The sequence below is a fragment of the Saccostrea echinata genome, unplaced genomic scaffold, assembly GCF_033153115.1.
Source record: "Saccostrea echinata isolate AGI-Se365-2 ecotype Australia unplaced genomic scaffold, CSIRO_AGI_Sech_v1 ptg000014l, whole genome shotgun sequence".
NCBI lineage: Eukaryota > Metazoa > Mollusca > Bivalvia > Ostreida > Ostreidae > Saccostrea > Saccostrea echinata.
Window position 1 is genome coordinate 1,260,889 of NW_026889763.1, and position 23,840 is coordinate 1,284,728.

At 33.5% G+C, this 23,840-nt stretch overlaps 1 protein-coding gene across 1 annotated transcript; it reads left to right on the forward strand.

The window, feature by feature from the left end:
• Positions 1-8,459: 8,459 nt before the first annotated feature.
• On the forward strand, positions 8,460-22,066 carry LOC133186614 (splicing factor 3A subunit 1-like). The gene is made up of 19 exons (XM_061321844.1): positions 8,460-8,629; positions 11,071-11,235; positions 11,392-11,414; positions 11,735-11,868; positions 12,157-12,316; positions 12,522-12,584; positions 12,979-13,069; positions 13,299-13,370; positions 13,753-13,829; positions 14,221-14,325; positions 16,004-16,175; positions 16,410-16,511; positions 16,975-17,147; positions 17,636-17,778; positions 18,017-18,243; positions 18,385-18,590; positions 18,941-19,042; positions 19,978-20,049; positions 20,825-22,066. The coding sequence occupies exons 1-19, from the start codon at positions 8,518-8,520 to the stop codon at positions 20,924-20,926; spliced, it is 2,301 nt and encodes a 766-aa protein (XP_061177828.1). The 5' UTR covers positions 8,460-8,517; the 3' UTR covers positions 20,927-22,066.
• The last annotated feature ends 1,774 nt before the right edge of the window (positions 22,067-23,840 follow it).

Genomic DNA, 23,840 nt, shown 5'->3' on the forward strand with positions numbered 1-23,840 from the left:
TCATTCGTTCCTCTCTCAGACACCTCTGCAATGGGCTCGCGTCAAGATTTTTGACATAACGTAAAAATCATAACATTTCAAGGATTATTTCAAATTAAACTAATAGTATTAGATCTATTTAGTAAATATCTATCTTTAAGGACTATCGTCAGCTCAGGCATTTAATCATAATGAACAAGCTAATTCAGAGAATTTGTGTCCCCCGCTTAGGGGAAAAAGAAGAGCATGCGCAGTTCGGGGGGGGGACTTCTCTCTCCCCCCCCCCCCCCCGATTTGTAGAATTATTAAATGTAAACATGCATATTATTGAAGGAAATAAAAAATGCCAATATGGATATAAAGATTTGATTGCTTATTCTTTAATATGTATATAGAAGATTCTTTTTGTACAGAATATTTGTCACACTGTAATAATGATTTTATGAGTTTGCACATGCCAGACATCATAACTTTTTCATTTGACATGCTGCACCCCTACTAATGTTATTGTGATTCAAGACACGTGGTGTAGGTTGACCCATTCTATTGATATAGGGTAGAACCGGTTTTATAAATAAAATTGGCAGTAAACAGGAAATTGCTATAATCTGTTTCTTTTAAAAACATGTCCTATAAAAATGTGTTTCCAGAATTTTCTGAAAGATTTTTAAGATTTTAAACAGAAATGAGTCGGATTTAAAAAATCACAATCTACTTAATTAATCTTTGCTTTTGTGATAATTTACGACAAAAATTGGAACTTTACGGGTAATGTCGCGTGTAAAGGACTTAGTGTGAACTTATCTCACTAAACAAGTACTGCTAAGCAGTATTGAAAAGCGTCTTTGATTGTTCTACAAAGTCATCGGCGCTTTGTTTGAGTCTCAAAATATTCACTCATCAGTCAAACAGAGAAGTTTTATATTTTTTCACTGTTTTGCCTAATAATAAAAAATTAACCAAGTATGTTTTAATTAGACAGTACATCAAGCATTACAATGCAATGTATTGTAGGACAGTTATATTTCTATTTGAAAGCAAAATTAATTAGCTTGCAATTGAAGAACTTCACTCGACACTCCAATTTTCCTCGGGATGTTTCGCATATATCCATATCAGTCTTTCAATAAAGAAAAAAAATCAGCAAAAATAACTGTTCTTTGATGAGAACTTAGCTCTAAGTACTGTTATCAGCTGAATATATTCTGTTTATCCTTCCTGGTGCTTATCTGCATCACTCTCAAAATTTACACTCATCAGTCAAACACGAGATTTCTCTCTTTTTCAATCTTTCATATACCCAAACTAGGCGTTGCATAAAATAGTAAACAGCAATGAAAAAAATTGTCGAAAAATCCTTCGACATTATTACTGCATGAATTGTTAATTTAGATTCATATGAAAGAGAACAATCATATAAGAAAATGTGAATGAAAATATTCCATCCAGTCTGTTTTTCAAAACTTTTTAAAAATAAAGATATATCAGAAAATATGTTAATTTACACCTTATTTTCAATACCATAATGTAAAACAAAAATGGACTTCATTTTATTAATTGACATTGCATTGTAGTGCAGTGCAATAAAATGCAGTTAAATTAGTATTATGGTAAACAGTATAAATTCTCATGAAAAACAAAAAAATCCACTCATCAGTCAAAAAAGAGTGTTCATTCCTTTTGGATCTCTTGCGCATACTCAAACTAGTCATTCGATAAAAATAAAACCCGTTAACACGTAACTTTGCGAAAGTCCTTCGACTTAATAACTGATTGTTAATTATGATTCATATTAAAAAAAAACCCAAATATTTAAGAATATGAGAATAAAAGAAATGCTCTCTAGTCTGTTTTTGAAACCTTTTTTTTAAAGCATAAAATGAAAAAAAAAGTGTGTGTATTCAATCGGTTTTTAAATTCAATTAAGAAAAAAAATGACTCAGTTAATTTTGATTGGACAATTTGGCAGGCATCACAATGTATCGCATTGTATTGCAGCAGAGTGCAGTATGGTGCAATTCTACTTGTATTTAAACAAGTACAATTATTTTACTTGTCAATGTATTAGAAATATTCCCCACCATCCACCCTCCAAAGACAGCTTTGATATACAATTTGTCCTTGTGATTGAATGTTTATTTGGAAATTTGCATAATGTAAGTTTTGTTTCAAAGTTCGAGAACTCAAATTATGTCCCTTTGAACAACGTAGACAAAACGATCATTGATTTCTGCTTTATATTATGTAAATGTTTAAGCAATGCTAACGAGTAACAGGCTTGTATACTATATATAAGACGTTAGAGAGATATTCACAAATGACCATGTGTTAAATTCAGAGTAAATAACGGTTACGGGTAATGTGGCGTGTAAAGGACTTAGTGTGAGCTTAACTCACTAAACAAGTACTGCAAAGCAATATTGAAAAGCGTCTTTGATTGTTCTACAAAGCCATCGGCGCTTTGTTTGAGTCTCAAAATATTCACTCATCAGTCAAAAAGAAAAGTTTATATTTTTTCACTGTTTTGCCTAATAATAAAAATTGACCAAGTATGTTTTAATTAGACAGTACATCAAGCATTACAATGCAATGTATTGTAGGACAGTTATATTTCTATTTAAAAGCAAAATTAATTAGCTTGCAATTGAAGAACTTCACTCGACACTCCAATTTTCCTCGGGATGTTTCGTATATATATAATCAGTCTTTCAATAATAAAAGAAATCAGCAGAAGTAACTGTTCTTTGATGAGAACTTAGCTCTAAGTACTGTTACAAGTATTAGCTTTCTTAAAAAGCTTGTCTGACGTGAGCAAAATTTATTATTATAGGAAGAACTAAGAAAAGTTGAATTCAGTGTGATAAACATAATTCTGAGTCCAGAAATAAATTATTCTGCTAATAATCAAGAAAAGATCGGTACCAAAAGTTCAATCCAGTTGTATCAACATGAAATAAAATTCGGATATGAATTTATTCTACATACAGACTTGTAATTTCTTCTTTTTTTCATGGCCGTAGGAACCATGAAGAAGAGCCCCCCTCCCCCCCCCCCCCCATATTTTGCCGATATATAATTATATGCTAACTTAATTTATGCTTGTGTCCCAAAGGTCATGTAAACAATAACATATTTATATTAACTTTTTTGATTGATAAAAAATTTCCTTGATAGTGCACACCTCCCGTTTGATATTTTTGGTTGTGCACCCCTTCTTCGTGACATTTCTAGATACTAGATAAAACCAGTGCTTTTAAAAGAAAAAGTTACTTCACATACTACAATCAAAGCAGAGTGCAGTATGGTGCAATTCTACTTGTATTTATACAAGTACAATTGTTTTACTTATCAATGTATTAGAAATATCCCCCACCATCCACCCTCCAAAGACAGCTTTGATATACAATTTGTCCTTGTGATTGAATGTTTATTTGGAAATTTGCATAATGTAAGTTTTGTTTCAAAGTTCGAGAACTCAAATTATGTCCCTTTGAACAACGTAGACAAAACGATCATTGATTTCTGCTTTATATTATGTAAATGTTTAAGCAATGCTAACGAGTAACAGGCTTGTATACTATATATAAGACGTTAGAGAGATATTCACAAATGACCATGTGTTAAATTCAGAGTAAATAACGGTTACGGGTAATGTGGCGTGTAAAGGACTTAGTGTGAGCTTAACTCACTAAACAAGTACTGCAAAGCAATATTGAAAAGCGTCTTTGATTGTTCTACAAAGCCATCGGCGCTTTGTTTGAGTCTCAAAATATTCACTCATCAGTCAAAAAGAAAAGTTTATATTTTTTCACTGTTTTGCCTAATAATAAAAATTGACCAAGTATGTTTTAATTAGACAGTACATCAAGCATTACAATGCAATGTATTGTAGGACAGTTATATTTCTATTTAAAAGCAAAATTAATTAGCTTGCAATTGAAGAACTTCACTCGACACTCCAATTTTCCTCGGGATGTTTCGTATATATATAATCAGTCTTTCAATAATAAAAGAAATCAGCAGAAGTAACTGTTCTTTGATGAGAACTTAGCTCTAAGTACTGTTACAAGTATTAGCTTTCTTAAAAAGCTTGTCTGACGTGAGCAAAATTTATTATTATAGGAAGAACTAAGAAAAGTTGAATTCAGTGTGATAAACATAATTCTGAGTCCAGAAATAAATTATTCTGCTAATAATCAAGAAAAGATCGGTACCAAAAGTTCAATCCAGTTGTATCAACATGAAATAAAATTCGGATATGAATTTATTCTACATACAGACTTGTAATTTCTTCTTTTTTTCATGGCCGTAGGAACCATGAAGAAGAGCCCCCCCTCCCCCCCCCCCCCATATTTTGCCGATATATAATTATATGCTAACTTAATTTATGCTTGTGTCCCAAAGGTCATGTAAACAATGACATATTTATATTAACTTTTTTGATTGATAAAAAATTTCCTTGATAGTGCACACCTCCCGTTTGATATTTTTGGTTGTGCACCCCTTCTTCGTGACATTTCTAGATACTAGATAAAACCAGTGCTTTTAAAAGAAAAAGTTACTTCACATACTACAATCAAAGCAGAGTGCAGTATGGTGCAATTCTACTTGTATTTATACAAGTACAATTGTTTTACTTATCAATGTATTAGAAATATCCCCCACCATCCACCCTCCAAAGACAGCTTTGATATACAATTTGTCCTTGTGATTGAATGTTTATTTGGAAATTTGCATAATGTAAGTTTTGTTTCAAAGTTCGAGAACTCAAATTATGTCCCTTTGAACAACGTAGACAAAACGATCATTGATTTCTGCTTTATATTATGTAAATGTTTAAGCAATGCTAACGAGTAACAGGCTTGTATACTATATATAAGACGTTAGAGAGATATTCACAAATGACCATGTGTTAAATTCAGAGTAAATAACGGTTACGGGTAATGTGGCGTGTAAAGGACTTAGTGTGAGCTTAACTCACTAAACAAGTACTGCAAAGCAATATTGAAAAGCGTCTTTGATTGTTCTACAAAGCCATCGGCGCTTTGTTTGAGTCTCAAAATATTCACTCATCAGTCAAAAAGAAAAGTTTATATTTTTTCACTGTTTTGCCTAATAATAAAAATTGACCAAGTATGTTTTAATTAGACAGTACATCAAGCATTACAATGCAATGTATTGTAGGACAGTTATATTTCTATTTAAAAGCAAAATTAATTAGCTTGCAATTGAAGAACTTCACTCGACACTCCAATTTTCCTCGGGATGTTTCGTATATATATAATCAGTCTTTCAATAATAAAAGAAATCAGCAGAAGTAACTGTTCTTTGATGAGAACTTAGCTCTAAGTACTGTTACAAGTATTAGCTTTCTTAAAAAGCTTGTCTGACGTGAGCAAAATTTATTATTATAGGAAGAACTAAGAAAAGTTGAATTCAGTGTGATAAACATAATTCTGAGTCCAGAAATAAATTATTCTGCTAATAATCAAGAAAAGATCGGTACCAAAAGTTCAATCCAGTTGTATCAACATGAAATAAAATTCGGATATGAATTTATTCTACATACAGACTTGTAATTTCTTCTTTTTTTCATGGCCGTAGGAACCATGAAGAAGAGCCCCCCCTCCCCCCCCCCCCCCCATATTTTGCCGATATATAATTATATGCTAACTTAATTTATGCTTGTGTCCCAAAGGTCATGTAAACAATAACATATTTATATTAACTTTTTTGATTGATAAAAAATTTCCTTGATAGTGCACACCTCCCGTTTGATATTTTTGGTTGTGCACCCCTTCTTCGTGACATTTCTAGATACTAGATAAAACCAGTGCTTTTAAAAGAAAAAGTTACTTCACATACTACAATCAAAGCAGAGTGCAGTATGGTGCAATTCTACTTGTATTTATACAAGTACAATTGTTTTACTTATCAATGTATTAGAAATATCCCCCACCATCCACCCTCCAAAGACAGCTTTGATATACAATTTGTCCTTGTGATTGAATGTTTATTTGGAAATTTGCATAATGTAAGTTTTGTTTCAAAGTTCGAGAACTCAAATTATGTCCCTTTGAACAACGTAGACAAAACGATCATTGATTTCTGCTTTATATTATGTAAATGTTTAAGCAATGCTAACGAGTAACAGGCTTGTATACTATATATAAGACGTTAGAGAGATATTCACAAATGACCATGTGTTAAATTCAGAGTAAATAACGGTTACGGGTAATGTGGCGTGTAAAGGACTTAGTGTGAGCTTAACTCACTAAACAAGTACTGCAAAGCAATATTGAAAAGCGTCTTTGATTGTTCTACAAAGCCATCGGCGCTTTGTTTGAGTCTCAAAATATTCACTCATCAGTCAAAAAGAAAAGTTTATATTTTTTCACTGTTTTGCCTAATAATAAAAATTGACCAAGTATGTTTTAATTAGACAGTACATCAAGCATTACAATGCAATGTATTGTAGGACAGTTATATTTCTATTTAAAAGCAAAATTAATTAGCTTGCAATTATAGAACTTCACTCGACACTCCAATTTTCCTCGGGATGTTTCGCATATATCCATATCAGTCTTTCAATAAAGAAAAAAAATCAGCAGAAGTAACTGTTCTTTGATGAGAACTTAGCTCTAAGTACTGTTATCAGAATATATTCTGTTTATCCTCCCTGGTGCTTATCTGCATCACTCTCAAAATTTACACTCATCAGTCAAACACGAGATTTCTCTCTTTTTTCAATCTTTCATATACCCAAACTAGGCGTTGCATAAAATAATAAACAGCAATGGAAAAATTATTCGAAAAATCCTTGGACATTATTACTGCATTTTTAATTTAGATTCGTATGAAAGAGAACAATCAGTATCAGAAAATGTGAATGAAAATATTCCATCCAGTCTTTTTTTTCAAAACTTTTATTAAAAATAAAAATTTATTAGAAAATATGTTAATTTACACCTTATTTTCAATACCATGATGTAAAACAAAGGTGGACTTCATTTTATTGAATGACATTGCATTGTAGTGCAGTGCAATGAAATGCAGTTAAATTCTTATTATGGTAAACAGTATAAATTCTCTTGCAAACAAAAAAATCCACTCATCAGTCAAAAAGGAGTGTTCATTTCTTTTGTTCATTTTACTCAAACTAATCATTCGATTAAAAAAAAAACAGTAACACGTAACTTTGCGAAAGTCCTTCGACTTAATTACTGATTGTTAATTTCGATTCATCCCCCAAAAAATAATTCCAAAAAAAAAAAAAAAAAAAAGAAAAAAAAAAACGTGCGGGATGTGAACTCGGCATCTCTCACATGCTAAGCGAGAGTCATACCCCTAGACCACGGAGGCACTTGATTGTACATCAAATTAAATGCAAACATAAGGTCACTATATAATGTTTATATTCACGTTCGATATTGTCAAAATTTAACACAATACATGGTGTCTAATTAAGCCTTAACTAAACAGTTCTAATAGATGCAATTAGAATATAAAGTCCGCCAACAAAAACTTCTTGAGATATCGCCCGGAAACGAAAGTGTTACACACAGTCGGAATGTGTGAATTTACCACCTTGAACTTTGACCTTTTGACCTCAAAATCAATAGGGGTCTTCCTTAGGCCATAAGGAGTTGTTAGGCCATTCCAAGTTTTTTTTTCTCCGTTTAGCGTCCACCCATCTTTCAAAAACCTACCTATACCTATTCGCAAAAAACACCCCCCCCCCCTCAAAAAAAAAATAAAAAAATAAAACAAAGACTTTATAGTCGTAAAAATGAAGTCATTCAAAAGATTTAATTTGATAAATCTATTTTCCTCGTTGAAAGATCAATTCTTCAGCAAAACCGAGGTATTTTAAAAATGTTTAAAATATTCCTAATATGACATATTGTAGACAAATATTTATAGAAATTGACAGAATTCAAAGATTTTGACCAGAATAACCGATTTCAGGACTCTGATTCTGTTTGTTTTTTCTGATATGGAGTGTCAAAAACCAAGGCGCACGCGGACGCTAAACATAGACAAAAACTTGGAATGGCCTTATGTAAAATTTCATTGCAAAAGCTCAAAGGATTCTCGTGATATCGCGCGGGAACGAAAGTGTTAAAACAGACAGAATTTATGAATTTATGATCTTGACCTTTGACCTCAAATCAATAGGGTTCTTCTTCAAGCCATAGGGAGTTGCTATGCAAAATTTCATTGCGAAAGCTCAAAGGGTTCTCGAGGTATCGCGCGGAAACGAAAGTGTTAAAGACAGACAGAAATACAGACGGACATACAGACCCAAATTAATATCACCCACTTTCAGTGAAAGCGGGGAACAATTCAAAGAAACGCACTATTTCTCGTGCTTAACACTGTGAATGTAGTATGAGCCGATGGTAGAGAGTGATTTCATATGTCAAGACTACGAATCAGCTAGTGTACGAGTTAGCATATATTTGTCCAGAGTTGTGTGCCCTTGGCAGCCATTTTTAAGTGCTTCAAAGCGGCGAAAGCCGAACGAATCCATTAAAAATGCCTCCGGTAACGATGAATTTACCTGCAGAGAATCATGGCAAGACGGAAGAGGAGCTTGCTGTGGCTAAACCTGTGATTGGGATCATCTACCCTCCTCCGGAAGTCAGGAGTATCCTCTAGCTGTAGTCAGTTTCTTTGCGCAGTCCCAACGTTGTCGACAGTCTCAAAATTTTTAAAGAACCGGTTCAACCCTAAATAACATATTGTAGTCTTTTAATAAAATCTTTTTTAGATACTTGTCTGTTGGGCTGGTGGCTTCAAAATAAATATTTAAGCCTTAATGAACACGTGTAATTTGTGAACACTGAACAAATTTGGAAAATTGCCCAAATAGATCCCACCCTATTTAAACAGTATGCATAGTTTGAAAATATTATGACGTTAGTCCTCGTGTTCCTAAATTTTTTTTTCAGGCAGCAGGGATTGATATTAACGGTTGTCAGATTGCGAACTTAAAGCTTTATAAATTGTCGTCATGCGCAAAATCCCCCATGGGAATTTTCAAAAGTTGGCATGTATGAGATTGCCCCATGCGAAACTGTCAATGTACTTGTCCGATCGAGTGAATATTTCTGATAGAAACATATATTGTTATCTAGCTTACATTACCCGTTTATAAATAAAACAATAAATTGAACACTTGATTTCCGCTGGGGACATGTCTGTCAGATATTGTACTGTTCATTCAAAAATTGGGTTTGTTATTCCAGGGACCTAAATACTAACGGGATAGGCAACTCCTTCAGCGCCATGTTTATTTACCCAAAACGGCACACACAACACTGCAAGTTTTTCAAACTACATTTTTTCCCAGGAAAAAGCTTGTTTTCTGATCAGGGCTCGACATTAACTTTTTTTCCTACTTGTCCATTCGGACAAGTGAACAAGACATTTACTTGTCCGAACTTCAACTTCACTTGTCCGAAAAATTTTCAATAAATATCTAATACTGTCAACTGGAAAACTAAAATAAAAAAATAAAAAAAAATCCATTACACATGACATGTGCTTGATTGATTCGTGATGTTATTGATAAATACAACAAACACATAAAACGAAATTTTATGTAGTCTTTCTGGTCTGACAACAACATAAATGTCCACAAGTGAACCAAACTTGGTTAAGTTTATAAGTTCCATGCCTTTTCAGTAGTATGCAATTAGTGAACTTCGATCACGATCGAATGTGAACTCAATTAATAGCGATCCCTATCGGGATCGAAGTCCGGTTTTTATGTACAGCTTCCGTCTTGAAACTACCGATTAACTTTCAACAGTCGTTTTTTTAAATTATTTAGAGACTCCTTTACATTAAAATGCACTTGTCCAATCGGACAAGTGCCCAGCAATATTCACGTGTCCGTAATTTTTTTTCACTGGTACCGGACAAGCGTTAATGTCGAGCCCTGCTGATTAATGTATTCTGTTCTTTTTGTGTATTGGAATGGATATATAATAAATTTGAAAGCACATATTATAAAATAATTTCGATATTAAGTAAACAACCACCAAAAATCGGTGATTTCTCGGAAATACGGCCGATCAGGGACACGCACTGATTTTTAATTAAACGTAATTACTTCTAAGATGAGTAAAAACAGTACTAATAACAAATCTTAAATAATTTTTTGATAGATAAATTAAGATTTTATTCTGAAATATTTGATTGCAAAAGAGATATATTTAATTAAAATTGACTTACGAAATCCCGCAACCTACAAGATATCGCGAGAGTTGCCTATCCCCATTAGTATATAGGTCCCTGGTTATTCTGTTCTCTATCCTGGTAAATATTATAGGGTAATATACATCTAACAACTTTGTTTCTTAATTATAAGGAAATTTTATTTATTTATTTAATTACTCAACGTATCCTGTTCAAGATATCTACATGTATGCTTTGTAGCAAACATCTTCCTTAAGCGTTAATGCTTCACAGCCATCTCTGAAAAATCGAAATTCGCTAATTAAAGTATCCTACTGAAAATAATATTTAAAAAAATATGAATTTTATTCTAAAGGAAACAGGGGGTTATTGCTGCATTGCAGTGTGAGTTACAGGATAAATTGACATGGACAGTGATATACATTTATGTACAAACATAGCATAGGCATTTTTTTTTCTGGCACCTCAACTTGTCAGTTAGACAGTACTGTATCTGTTCACAGTTTTTCTTATAACATTTACAGTAAAAAATAAAAAGTTATTTTTCTTCTTTCTTAATTTTGGGCAACCAATTTTTGCATTCAGACAAGTCAAAGTTTGATTTCGGGCAAATGGATCTGAAAGTTGATGTCTTTCCCTGGGAAGTTTGTATTAATACTCCTTGGGAAGTATTTATTGTAAAGCAGGTTTACAATTACATTCTGTACCCCTCCTCTCTTGGGATAGAATTTTCCTGAGATGCCTGTAACTAGTTTGGCAATCCTTCTCTTGTGCAAAGTTGAGTTCAGAAAACAGTACCTGCCTAAAATCTGCCTATGTCATTTAGAACACTTTATTATTATAGTTTTTTCATAGCCTCATGATTTTTCTTTAGCATACAAATAGACATTGTAGACAAGACTGCTAGTTTTGTTGCCAGGAATGGACCCGAGTTTGAGAGCCGTATTCGTAAAAATGAGATGAACAATGCCAAGTTTAACTTTTTGAACCCCTCTGACCCATATCATGCATACTATCAACACAAAGTGCGAGAGTTCAAGGAAGGAAGGGGTAAGTAAATATATTCACCTGCAATAAATGGATCACAATTTGGAAAATTTATAAGAATGTTTCAACTGTTCATGTACTCTGCTAAGTGAATTTTTTAAAATTATTTTCAAAAAACATATATTGTGCAAAATTAAAAAAAAATATTTTCAATTACAGGACAGGAACCAGTGGCACCTAAGGTATGATATTAAAACAGTTTTTTAAAAAAAATTATTTAAATTTGTTTTACACACAGTAGTTGTACTACTTCGATTCCCAGCTCGTACATGTATTATTACATTGCAAACGATATTTAACATAGTGACACATGTCAGCTAATGTTTGATGTCAACAAGTAAAAATATAGATTTGTTAACATTAATTAAACTTTTTTTTTATCTTTCGCATTGTGTTTTGATGACTATTCTTTCTTAAATGAAGGAATCCAAATATACATGTACATTACACAAGCCTTAAAAAGTGGATTTTGAGTTAACAGCTATAAAATTAATTGTTGTAGCCAGCTCAGGGGGCCCCATTTTCACAGAAGCCAGCAGAGCAGGCAAAGATAATGCAGGAAATAATTGTCCCTAAGGAGCCCCCTCCTGAATTTGAGTTTATTGCTGACCCACCATCCATATCTGCATTTGATTTGTAAGTTCTCTTGTTTAATGCACAGCATGCATAATGGTATCATATGGTATTCAGTGTTTTTTAAACCCCATCATATTTGTTGAACACAAATTTCTGGAGCATATTAAATCATGCCTAAATTTTGTTACCTTTTTAGCATTCATGTTCTATGGACATATTTCTAGTTTCCCTTGAATCAAAATGTTAAGCTTGAGGATAAAGCGAAATGCGTTTCAAGATTTTAACTGAAGAAATGGAATCATTTTATGTCTCTCTTTTATAAAATTGGATATTCTGGACACATTGTAGAGATGTGGTGAAATTGACGGCTCAGTTTGTGGCCAGGAATGGACGGCAGTTTCTGACTAACTTAATGAATCGAGAGCAGCGTAATTATCAGTTTGATTTCTTACGACCTCAGCACAGCTTGTTCAACTATTTCACTAAACTGGTGGAACAATATACCAAGGCAAGTTGAAATGTTCTACATTCTGTTAAATACTCAGATATAGTTTTGCATTTCTATCGGTGTCAGAGTGATTATTAAGTGTCCAAGTTATTTACATATACTTTAAATTTATTTAATTGTATCCACGTTTTTCTTTTGAAATTTTTCAAGGGTTAATTTGAATTTGACTGATAATTATTTAGTCTTTGTATGAATCCATTTTCAGATTCTTATTCCACCCAAGGACTTGCTGGATAAATTACAGAAGGAGTCATTTGATTACAAAGATGTAAGTTTCCAGTTCATTCTTTATGTACTTTGTGAGGTAACCATTTACATGTATGATGCAGTTGTAAACATTTGCATAGTTATGTTGAAATTAAGAGCAAAACGAATTTTTTATAATATTGAAAATCAGCTGAGAAAAAAAAAAGAATAACTGAAATGAGCAGCTAAACACGTTCATCAAAATGTTTATCAGTGGAAATTGTCAATAATTCAGTTTTTTTAAAATTAAGTGAAAAAAGCTTTAATCCTGAAAAAGTTTTGATTATTAAAAAATTCTTGTGCACAGAGAATTTTAAAATTATAATAGTTTTTTTGTTGTTGCAATGGATGATGTGCTGTCAGAGTAAGAATGTTGTTTACAATAAATATAATGCTTATGTGTATGTTGTTTACAGGTGTTGAATCAAGTGAAATACCGAGTGGAATGGCAGAGGCATCAAGACAGGGAGAAGAGAAAGGAAGAAGAAGCTATTGAGAGGGAAAGAGGTTTGTCATGTCGATAATAGTAATGTCATAAAGCAGAGCCAATAGATTTCTGTAATTCAGTGAAGAGTAGTATATAAACATATAAACAAAGTACATGTATATTTGGTAAGTGAAATCAGTTTGCTTTATGAAGATTGAAGACTTTATATATTTTTGGTAAAATGATAAGTTGAAAATGTTTTGTGTGTTTGTGTATGGAAAACTTATTTTAGACTTTATTTGAACACAGTTGCCTACGCTCAGATTGATTGGCATGACTTTGTCGTTGTGGAGACTGTAGACTTCCAGCCAAATGAGAGTGGTGAGTAACTGATATTTTTCTAACAACTCTGTTGTCATTGCAACAACTTGAAACCTGATATTTCAGTTATTTGAATAAGTGATTGATGATCATTTCTTGTAGAGTTGTAATATTTTAATACATTTTTAAACTGGTTTGTTAAAGATGAAGTAAAATAGTTTTACATGATTGTACTACAGCTGTGAAGTTTTTTTGTTACATGTACATGGACCTGTAAAACTGTGATTGTTTCCAGTGCTTTGAACATGAACACCTACAACCCCCCCCTCCCCCCCCTCCCCCCCCCCCCCCCCAAAAAAAAAAATTGAAGAAATGCTTTTCGAATATGTAGTAGTGCAAAAAATATAATACATGAAATTGATATTTAATTATGACTTTGTAGGAAATCTTCCCCCTCCCACAACACCAGGTGAAGTTGGGGCACGGATGTTGGTACAAGAAAGAATTCACAGAGGAGAGGTAAGCATAAAAAAAGAGTCATTTAATTAGTCCTTTAGAAAAGTTATATTCTTTCTACTAAGTAAAATTTCTTGTACAATGTACATGTGTACTGTTAAAAATTTAGCTTTTATTTCATAAATTGAGGAGAAATAATGGTTTGGAATTAGAGAGTGATATAGCCTTAGGGGCATGAAACTGTTTTTGCAAATTTAAAAATATCAGAACTGATACACTACTAAGTACATATCTATACCAGATTTTAACTTTGGTCTAACCAAGAGAAAAGATTATTAAGTTGGTATGCTAATACAACACAAAAAATTGGTGTATACATACAGTATGTATGTTATTTTTGGCTCTGACAGTGTGATGTGACTGAAGTTTGAAAACATTTTCTTTAATTTTTAAGTTGGATGCTGATGAAATGGAAGTGGAATCTGATGAAGAAGATGAGTCTGATGAGGAGGAGAGAGTGACAGTTAAAGCCATGGAGCAAGCCAACACACAGATACAGGTAAAAGTGACAAGCCAACACACAGATACAGGTAAAAGTGACATGCCAACACACAGATACAGGTAAAAGTGACAAGGCAACACACAGATACAGGTAAAAGTGACATGCCAACACACAGATACAGGTAAAAAGTGACATGCCAACACACAGATACAGGTAAAAGTGACAAGCCAACACACAGATACAGGTAAATGTGACAAGCCAACACACAGATACAGATAAAAGTGACAAGTCAACACACAGATACAGGTAAAAGTGACATGCCAACACACAGATACAGGTAAAAAGTAACAAGCCAACACACAGATACAGATAAAAGTGACAAGTCAACACACAGATACAGGTAAAAGTGACATGCCAACACACAGATACAGGTAAAAAGTAACAAGCCAACACACAGATACAGGTAAAAAGCGACATTCCAACACACAGATACAGGTAAAAGTGACACGCCAACACACAGATACAGGTAAAAGTGACAAGCCAACACACAGATACAGGTAAAAGTGACAAGCCAACACACAGATACAGGTAAAAGTGACAAGTCAACACACAGATATAGGTGAAAGTGACAAGCCAACATACAGATATAGGTAAAAGTGACAAGTCAACACACAGATACAGGTAAAAGTGACAAGTCAAAACACAGATACAGGTAAAAGTGACAAGTCAACACACAGGGATGGGTATCGGCAAAAATTTCGTATCGTGATATATCACGATTTTCCCCCAAAAATATCACGATAAATCGTGATATTTTTAAACACACAATTTTTACAATTTCAAAAGAATTTCCATAATATTTCTTTAAAATATGCTCTAAAAACATAACTTAACCTTTTAATTTTTTTTATTTATTTAATGTAAACATGTTTGGATTCCGTTGTTTAACTGTTTTCAACATTTTTTACATTCCCTGTAATTGTCATTCAATAGTTTGAACAAATAAATGAATAATTTCCGGAATTTATAATTATGTACCAAATACCGGTACTTTAGTCTCCGTATCACGATACGTATCATGCAATAAAAAATCGCGATATACTGGTATACCGATAAAATCGCACATCCCTATCAACACACAGATACAGGTAAAAGTGACAAGTCAACACACAGATACAGGTAAAAGTGACAAGCCAACACACAGATACAGGTAAAAGTGACAAGTCAACACACAGATATAGGTGAAAGTGACAAGCCAACATACAGATATAGGTAAAAGTGACAAGTCAACACACAGATACAGGTAAAAGTGACAAGCCAACACACAGATACAGGTAAAAGTGACAAGTCAACACACAGATACAGGTAAAAGTGACAAGCCAACACACAGATACAGGTAAAAGTGACAAGCCAACACACAGATACAGGTAAAAGTGACAAGCCAACACACAGATACAGGTAAAAGTGACAAGCCAACACACAGATACAGGTAAAAGTGAAGACCATGGAACATACTGAGGAAAATGAAACTTCTTCTTAAACATGAGTTGAGTTTTCAGGCATTTTTTAAAGAACAAATACACCCCCCCCCCACCCCCCCCCAAAAAAAACAAGCTGGGCAGAATGAAAAATTCTTAATTTATATTTTTTGACATCAATTGTTTGATTTCATGATATCTTTGAACATCATGTAATACATGTGACTTTCATTTTAATTTACATGTATTTTTTTTAGGATATGGAGGAAGCTTCCGATGAGGAGGAGGAGATGCCCATACACAGAAAGGCACCTCACCCCCCACAACAACCCCCTCCACCACCAGGTCCTCCCCCTCCCACGGATAATCTCCCACCCCTCCCTCCCACCCCTGACCAGGTCATCATCCGGAAAAACTATGACCCCAAAGGTGAGGCACACTCAGGATCAGAAAAATAAGTGGGAGAAATACTTCCATAACATAACCCACTCAGTTTCTCTTCTTGAAATTTTCAAATCAATAAGTGCCTTTTAAAACAAGATTTATTTTTTTATAAATGACATTAAGCCTATATGTGACTTTATGACCACCCTGTACATTGTCTTGTAATTTTAAGCCTTCACAAAGTATTGTCATAAGAGCCTTTTGATTTGACTTTTTAAGCCCGTGCTGTACAGCCAGAAACTGGTGCGGAGCAGTTCATGGTGTCACCAATCACAGGAGAGAAAATACCAGCCAGTAAGGTCCAGGAGCACATGAGGATTGGTTAGTATTGTTTTAGTTCACCTGATATTTTAAAAATGTTTAATATTGGTTAAAGATGAAAGGCTTACAAGAGTTGTGGAATAGTGGAATTAGAGCTTCGAAGCTCAAAGAAAGAAATCTGTCAAAAATGTGAGACATTAATATTATTATTACATGTATATACAAAATAGGATTCATATAAAAAAATTCTAATGTTAATTGCTGATACAGTGTATATGCACACTAATGAAGAGTAGGAAAGAGATACAACAGAATATTTTTGTTTCATCAAAGTTTAATGAAATGTTGGATTTAGAAATCAGCACTTTTATACTTGTATTTTTATAAACCAACCCATAAATAAATTAAATGAAAAGGAAAAAGACATGATTTCACAGCTGCAAAAGTTAGTGTGAAATGAAGGTACCAATTTAAACTCTTGTGCCTAATTATTAGACTAATCAGTGAAGCATCTCTGCTGTAGGTTTGTTGGATCCTGCCTGGATAAAAGAGAGACAGAAAGTGGTCAAAGAGAAACAGGAGCAGGAGGAGGTGTACGCCCCGGGAACCTCCATCGAGATGAGTCTGAAGGGACTCGCTGAGAGACGTACCGATATCTTTGGTGTCGGCATTGAGGAAACTCAGATTGGTAAAAAGGTAAAGGCCTGCTCTTTGTGTAAGGTTTAAAAAAAAACGATTTGAAGTGATCAAATTTTAGATTGCTAGTAAATGAAATAAGAGAGCTTTGCTTATCAGAGTTTGAACTAATCAGTTTATCTCTGTTTTTCTTCTTCTTAGAAACCCTTGGCTTTATAGGAGAAAAAATGCCTGATTTGTATAATATTGGTCTGAATTTATTCATATTTGTTCTATGACAGAGTCGTATCAAGTTATAGGATTTTAATTTGTATATTGCAAAACTAATCCGTATGTGTAATAATTTCAAATCGTTCACCATAAGTAAAGGGCAAATTGAGTTGATGGTTAGCTGTATAACCTATGTATCAGTCAAGGACCATCTCCTAAGATCTGTGAACTGCAAGCTGCAGTGTTCATAAAGATTTAGTTTTTACACCATTATTATTTTTATTTGAACACTGTGTTTTTGAATGGATAGCAGAATTTTATGGTGTGTCTTTTCCTAGATTGGAGAGGAGGAAACTAAAGAACCCAAGAAAGTGGTTTGGGATGGACACACTGCATCCATGGAAAAGGTCACTCAAAAAGCTCGAGAAAACATCTCCATTGAGGAACAGATCAAGACTATCCATAAAGTCAAAGGTTTCATGTAAGTATTGCCTTGCTGGGAGTGGTTAGGATTGGATTTTGATTTTATTTGACACATAAACTGCAATTTTCTGAGATGACAAATATTAGCTTTGAATGGCAAAAATTACCGTTATAATAATGGTAACTTCTGACATTCAAAGCAAAAAAACTGTCAACTCAGAAAATAAAAAAGTGGATTTCATAGATTGTTATCGATTTTCACTCAGCTACATGTAATTCTTGGCTTCTTTACACAGGCAAGATGCAGAGAAAGAAAAGATTGGACCTAATATTCCTAAGAATCCTCCACCTCCCCCAAAAGTTGCACCACCACCACCCCCGATATCTAAGCAGGCTAAGCCACCCCCTCCCCCTCCCCAGTCAGCTACAGCCCAACTCAACCCAGCACCCCTGATGTCACAGGCTGTACCCCAAAGACCGGGACTAATGGTATTGCCTCCAAGACCCCCAATGCCAATAGTTCGTAAGTAAAATATTAATGATTCTTTCTTGTTTTGGTCAGGTAAAATGTCCATTGAAATCTTACAAATGCATTCCCAAAATATTGCTGCTGCTTTATACTCATTTAATTTATGATTAAATATATTTTCCCTATGGTATACAGGTATGCAGCCTCCAATGCCAGTAGCATCACATCAGTTCATGCCAGGTCCCCCACAACCCCCAGGCTTCCCTCGTCATATGATGCCTGCAGGGGCAGCCCCTCCCCCTGGTATCCCCCCACCCCCACAGGACGATGAACCCCCAACAAAGAAACAGAAGACAGAGGATCAGCTGATCCCAGAGGAGATCTTTTTGTCCAGAAACAAGGTCAGTAATTAACTACAGATTATTTTTCCAGCTTCTATAAAATGCCTGCATGTATTCTGTATTTTAAGCTGTGTCAAGATAATTCTTGTTGCAGTTACCTTCTAATAGTAACTGTTGGCCCTTGCTATATAAGAGTGAAAGATTATTCATAAAAAAAACAGGGATCTTATTGAATTGGGATTGATTACATTTATGTGAAAAGCTGTTATAAACTGTTACATACAAGTCTTTACATGTACATATACATTTACAAGCTAAAAATTGAATGTTAACATTTTATTGCCCAGCGATTTTGTCAATACTTTTTGTAATGCATTGATGTTCTAATTTTCGTTATTTACTTTTTTAAGGCTCCTGTCACATTCAAAGTATCTGTACCTAAGGTGGATGATAAACCAGAATGGAATCTTAAAGGACAGACTGTGTCCTTCACCCTGCCTCTTACAGACACAGTAAGTTCAAGGTTATCATGGTTATGGTGTGACTTTCAATTCCTCATTTCATAAGTCTCTTTTGATGGATATTCTGATTTAAAAATTAAAGCTGAACAGAAAGATACTGTACATGTACTTATTTAGGGTATTTGTAGGTTGTGAACTAATGAGAGTAATTTGAATAAGATTTTTAGAGAGCACGCACAGGGTTCGACACTAACGTTAGTCCGTTAGTCTCAGACTAATACATTTTCATTCGGACTAATAAAATATGTGGCTAATTAGTCCGAACGGACCAATAAAAATTTATGAAAAACAATATGAATAAATTACCGATATCCGACAACTTTTACTGGAAAACCCGGCGTGTATTTTTAGATTTCCAGCTTTTGGCGGGTAGTTACGCAATGCCGGGTCAGTTCAGCGCTTAATTTTTCGACTGATCGAAGTATTAGGTTTTAGCAATCATGATTTAGTATGACACTTTTAAGAAAGATGTTGGACGTTTTGGATGTAATGTAAAGACAAAAAAAAAAAATAAATAAAAAATAAAAAAAAAAAATAAAACCAACGAGATCGGAAATACGATCGCACTTGCCGATTGCGAGATTTCAATGAATCTGTGGAATAATATATTTCACGTAAATATACTTTGTTTATTTCAAAAAATAATACGTATTTTAATTGTCACGTTAAATTAATGTTAAAAAACATCAATTTGATGTTGTTTTTTTTTTTGATGGACTTATAAAATCGCGTGCGGACTAGTAAAAGTAATGAAGCACTAGTCCGGCTGGACTAAAGCCTTAAAAAGTTAGTATCGAACCCTGACGCAATATGTTTAAATGTGATTTCCTTTAAAATAAGTACATATACTGTGTTCATTTAAGGATTTCTTCTTAAAATCTTTGACAGTAGAAATTATAATGCTCACAAAAATTCTTTTATTGCAGATATCTGTAATGAAAGCCAAGCTGAATGAAAGCCTTGGAATTCCAGCTGGTAAACAAAAACTGCAATATGAGGTAAGGTTTCAGCTTCATGTTTTTATATTTTCGTTTGTAAATATATATATTTCAGGTGTGAATCTAGTAGCTACCCAAATTATACTGTACAACCTGGGTTGGGGCAGTTTACTCCTTATAAAATGTGAAGCTGTTTATGAAAAGGTGTTCCTTCCCAGATTATATAACTTGGGTAGCAGTTAAATTTATTTCTTATATATTTTTTTTCTGTCATTAAATATAAAAGAAAAAACAGTACAATAACCCTTCAAACTGTACAGATTTTAAATATAACCTCAAGTATATTGATATACTTATGCAGTTCATTTTGATGTAGGCAACACATATAGGATATACTGATTCTTTTATCCAATCAAATGGCACAATAGAACAAGAATTAAATTATTTATTGAAATTACCACAGAAACGTATTTCGGAAATGGCAAATTACAGACATAATATCCTCTGACACACCAGAAAAAGGGGCCAGAAAAGTGGTTATCAGTACATATGTACATGTACCTTGTTTCTGCCCTGTGTCATGTTTTGCTCCAACAGGATAATTTTCACCTACAGGTGTATTTGCTGTTTAACACTTGCAGACAATTTCGTTTTTTTTTTAATTTGTCCAGATACAATTTTGTCAAAAGAGAGATAACTCGGTCTCATTAAAATCAACACATTTTGAATTCATCCACTGATGATGAGGATGGAAGGAGGATAAATTGAAATGAGGGCAAAAATTTTCCTGTATATTGTATTTCTATTGTTTGTCATTTGTTCTTCTTTGTTTCAGGGTATTTTTGTAAAAGATTCCAATTCTTTGGCTTACTACAATGTGGTCCAGGGAGGCACTATCTCTCTGCAGCTGAAGGAGAGAGGAGGAAGGAAGAAGTAAACATGAGAGAAATACACTGTATGGGGGAAGGATAGTGTTAGAACTAATTATTGTGTTGATTCTTGCAGCTTTTAGAATAATCTGGTACATTTGTTTTAAAAAAAGTGGAAAGTATACATACAGTGTCTGAACATCTTTTAAATAATGTAGATTTTTTTCCGTAATAAGTGTTTCATTGTTCATGGTTGCCATAGGTCATTTTAGAATGTACACATACAAATTGTTTGTATTCCTGATGAAGTCGTAGGTTTTGTTTCAGTACATGGCTATGGATTAGAAATTTTATAGGTAATATATATGAAGAGTTTAGGCTATAAAAAATTAATTAATAGTTTCTCAGGCCAAAAATTTCAAAATTCAATGCGGCAGGCAGGCAGTTTTTTTTTTTTTTTTTTTTTTTTTTTTTTTTTTAAAGCGGGTATCTTTTTTTTCATGTCAGTCGTTCAACAAAATGATGATATTAACTGATTCTTACTTTTTCTGTTCTCTCAATGTACTTTTTTTTAATGTACTCAACTTTAAATTAAGTTATTCTAAACACTTCTTTAAAAGTTGATTCACAAAGGACTGTATAGACGTCTATCTGTTCTTGTTATGAAAAGGGAAATAACTCAATTTTCTCTTTCAACTTGGAAAAATAGAAAATTAAGTTATTTCCCTTTTCAGAATGTCAATAAAATTGATCAATGCGGCCGTTTTTGACCCGATGCGGCGGTGCCTGAGAAACTATCGATTAATTTTTTTTGGCATTAAATACATGTATATATTTCTCTTTTCAAATAAATGATATTGTACAGCATGTTCAGTTACTATTATTGTGTAATTGTAATTTGTTGAAATCTTTTGGTGACATGATTCTTAACTAGCATTGTGTCATTATAATTTGTTAAATGTTCTGAGTGACAATTTTTTGTAGTGCTGTAAATCCATCCTGTACCCAGTACCTTTGGATGTTTTTGTCCATCATGATTAAGGAAAAATCTAGACGTACTCTGTTGTACTAAATTCTGATATTAAAAAAATTATTCAAATGGATGAATTCAATTGGATTAATGAGGATCAAAATAAATTTTCATTTTTTGTAAATTTGAGTTATGTAGTCCAGACTTTTTCATTCAAAATAAAATTACCAAAAAATATGTTTTAAAATTTTAGCTCACCTGAGCTTTCTAACACTTGTTTTTAGCTCACCTGAGCCGAAGACTCGAGCTTTTCTGATTAAAATTTGTCCATTGTTTGTCATTGTTGTTGTAAACTTTTCACATTTTCATCTTCTTCTTCAGAACTACTGGGCCAATTTCAACCAAATTTGGCCCTCTTCCAAGGGGAGATAATTACAAAATAGCGAAAAATTATTGGCATCATTGAAAATTTTTTTTCTCAAGAACCAAGGGTCAGGAAAGATGAAACTCATGTGGATTCTTTGTCAGGTAGTGTAGATTCAAGTTTGTTCAAATCATGACCCCCAGGGGTAGGGTGGGGCCACAATGGATGATCAAAGTTTAATATAGGAATATATATATGGGAAAAATCTTTGAAATTCTTCTTCTCAAGAACAGCAAAGCCCTGATTGGTCATATTAATATGGAAGCATCCTCAGGTGGTGTAGAATCTAAATTCTTCAAATCATGAACCCTTGGGTAGGGTGAGGCCACAATAGTGGATCAAAGTTTTGCATGGAATTACATAATAATTTTTATTAATTAAAAAAAATCTAAAGAGACCATAGAAAGCATTAATTTGCAAACATTTCCAAGTTCTGTGGATTTATATATTTTTTTCATCAAATCATGGACACGGGCATGGCTGTAGGAACCGGGGGGGGGGGGGGGGGGGGGGTGCTCCCCCAATAATTTTGCCGATACATAGATTACTATAGTAAACATAGATAACGTGTGCTTGTGTCCCCTCAATAAAAACGTCTGATGACCTTTTTTTTTTTTTTTTTTTGCTTGTCAGGAAATTTTTGGTAGTGCCCCCTCAACGTCAACTGAAAAATGTATGGCTGTGCCCCCCAAACTGAAATTGCTTCCTACGGGCCTGACGGGTTAAGAGTTGGCTAAAATCAGGATCAAGTTTTACATAATGCAGGAAAAGAATTTTTGTTCTCAAATTTGGAGGGCCATATTAGTCATTATTGATATTGAAGTACCCCAGGGTGTGTGGATTCAAAGACCACGTAAAGTTAGGGTAGTGCCATAATATGGGGTCTCAATTTTTCATGGGAATATGAAAATCTCAATGTTTTGAAGAACAGCAGGATTAAAGTAACTCAGGTGAGCGTTGTGGCCCATGGGCCTTTATTATAACATCATTATCGGCAACCGATCTATTTGTGGTTGTGTTAGAATGTGCAGGTGGAGAAATGAGATGTTATTTTATCATTGCTTCGATGGAAAAATTCCTTATTGATAACATGCATAAAAGTTATGAATAATAGTTTTGAAAATTTGCTTAATACTAAGTCTAAATGGTTGTTATTACGTTTCAATTTGTTTTTCTCATCAGATATTTCTTAATTTATGATTTTGTAAAAAGTTGTAACATGGACTGCCCCCCCCCCCCCCCCAACATGGGCCTGTGTTAAATATAAAATTATTTTTAGATATTGTTGCATTTGCCTTTGAATCAAATAATTTGATGATAATACATTCCTATCTTTTTATCTCAGTCCAATTTTCATATCCATGAATCTATTAATTTTGATTAACAATTAATCACTGTAAATTAAGTTTAAAAATTGCACTGAAAGTAAGGCAATCGTACAGTTATAAAAAAATGTATTATATACTTTTTCTACGTTGAATTTTTTCTTTGGACTCTTTTTTTTCGTGGAAATACTTTAAAATGCTAAATATATTTTTGTGGCCGATTTGATGCTTTGCGTCAACTTAACTTGTTTCATTTTGATATA

Excerpts from the sequence above, each read along its gene's own strand:
- LOC133186614 (XM_061321844.1), top strand. The coding sequence starts at position 8,518 with ATGCCTCCGGTAACGATGAATTTACCTGCAGAGAATCATGGCAAGACG. Across the intron at positions 11,415-11,734 it reads AGGAACCAGTGGCACCTAAG|CCAGCTCAGGGGGCCCCATT; the intron begins GTATGATATTAA and ends TAATTGTTGTAG. Across the intron at positions 12,317-12,521 it reads TGGTGGAACAATATACCAAG|ATTCTTATTCCACCCAAGGA; the intron begins GCAAGTTGAAAT and ends ATCCATTTTCAG.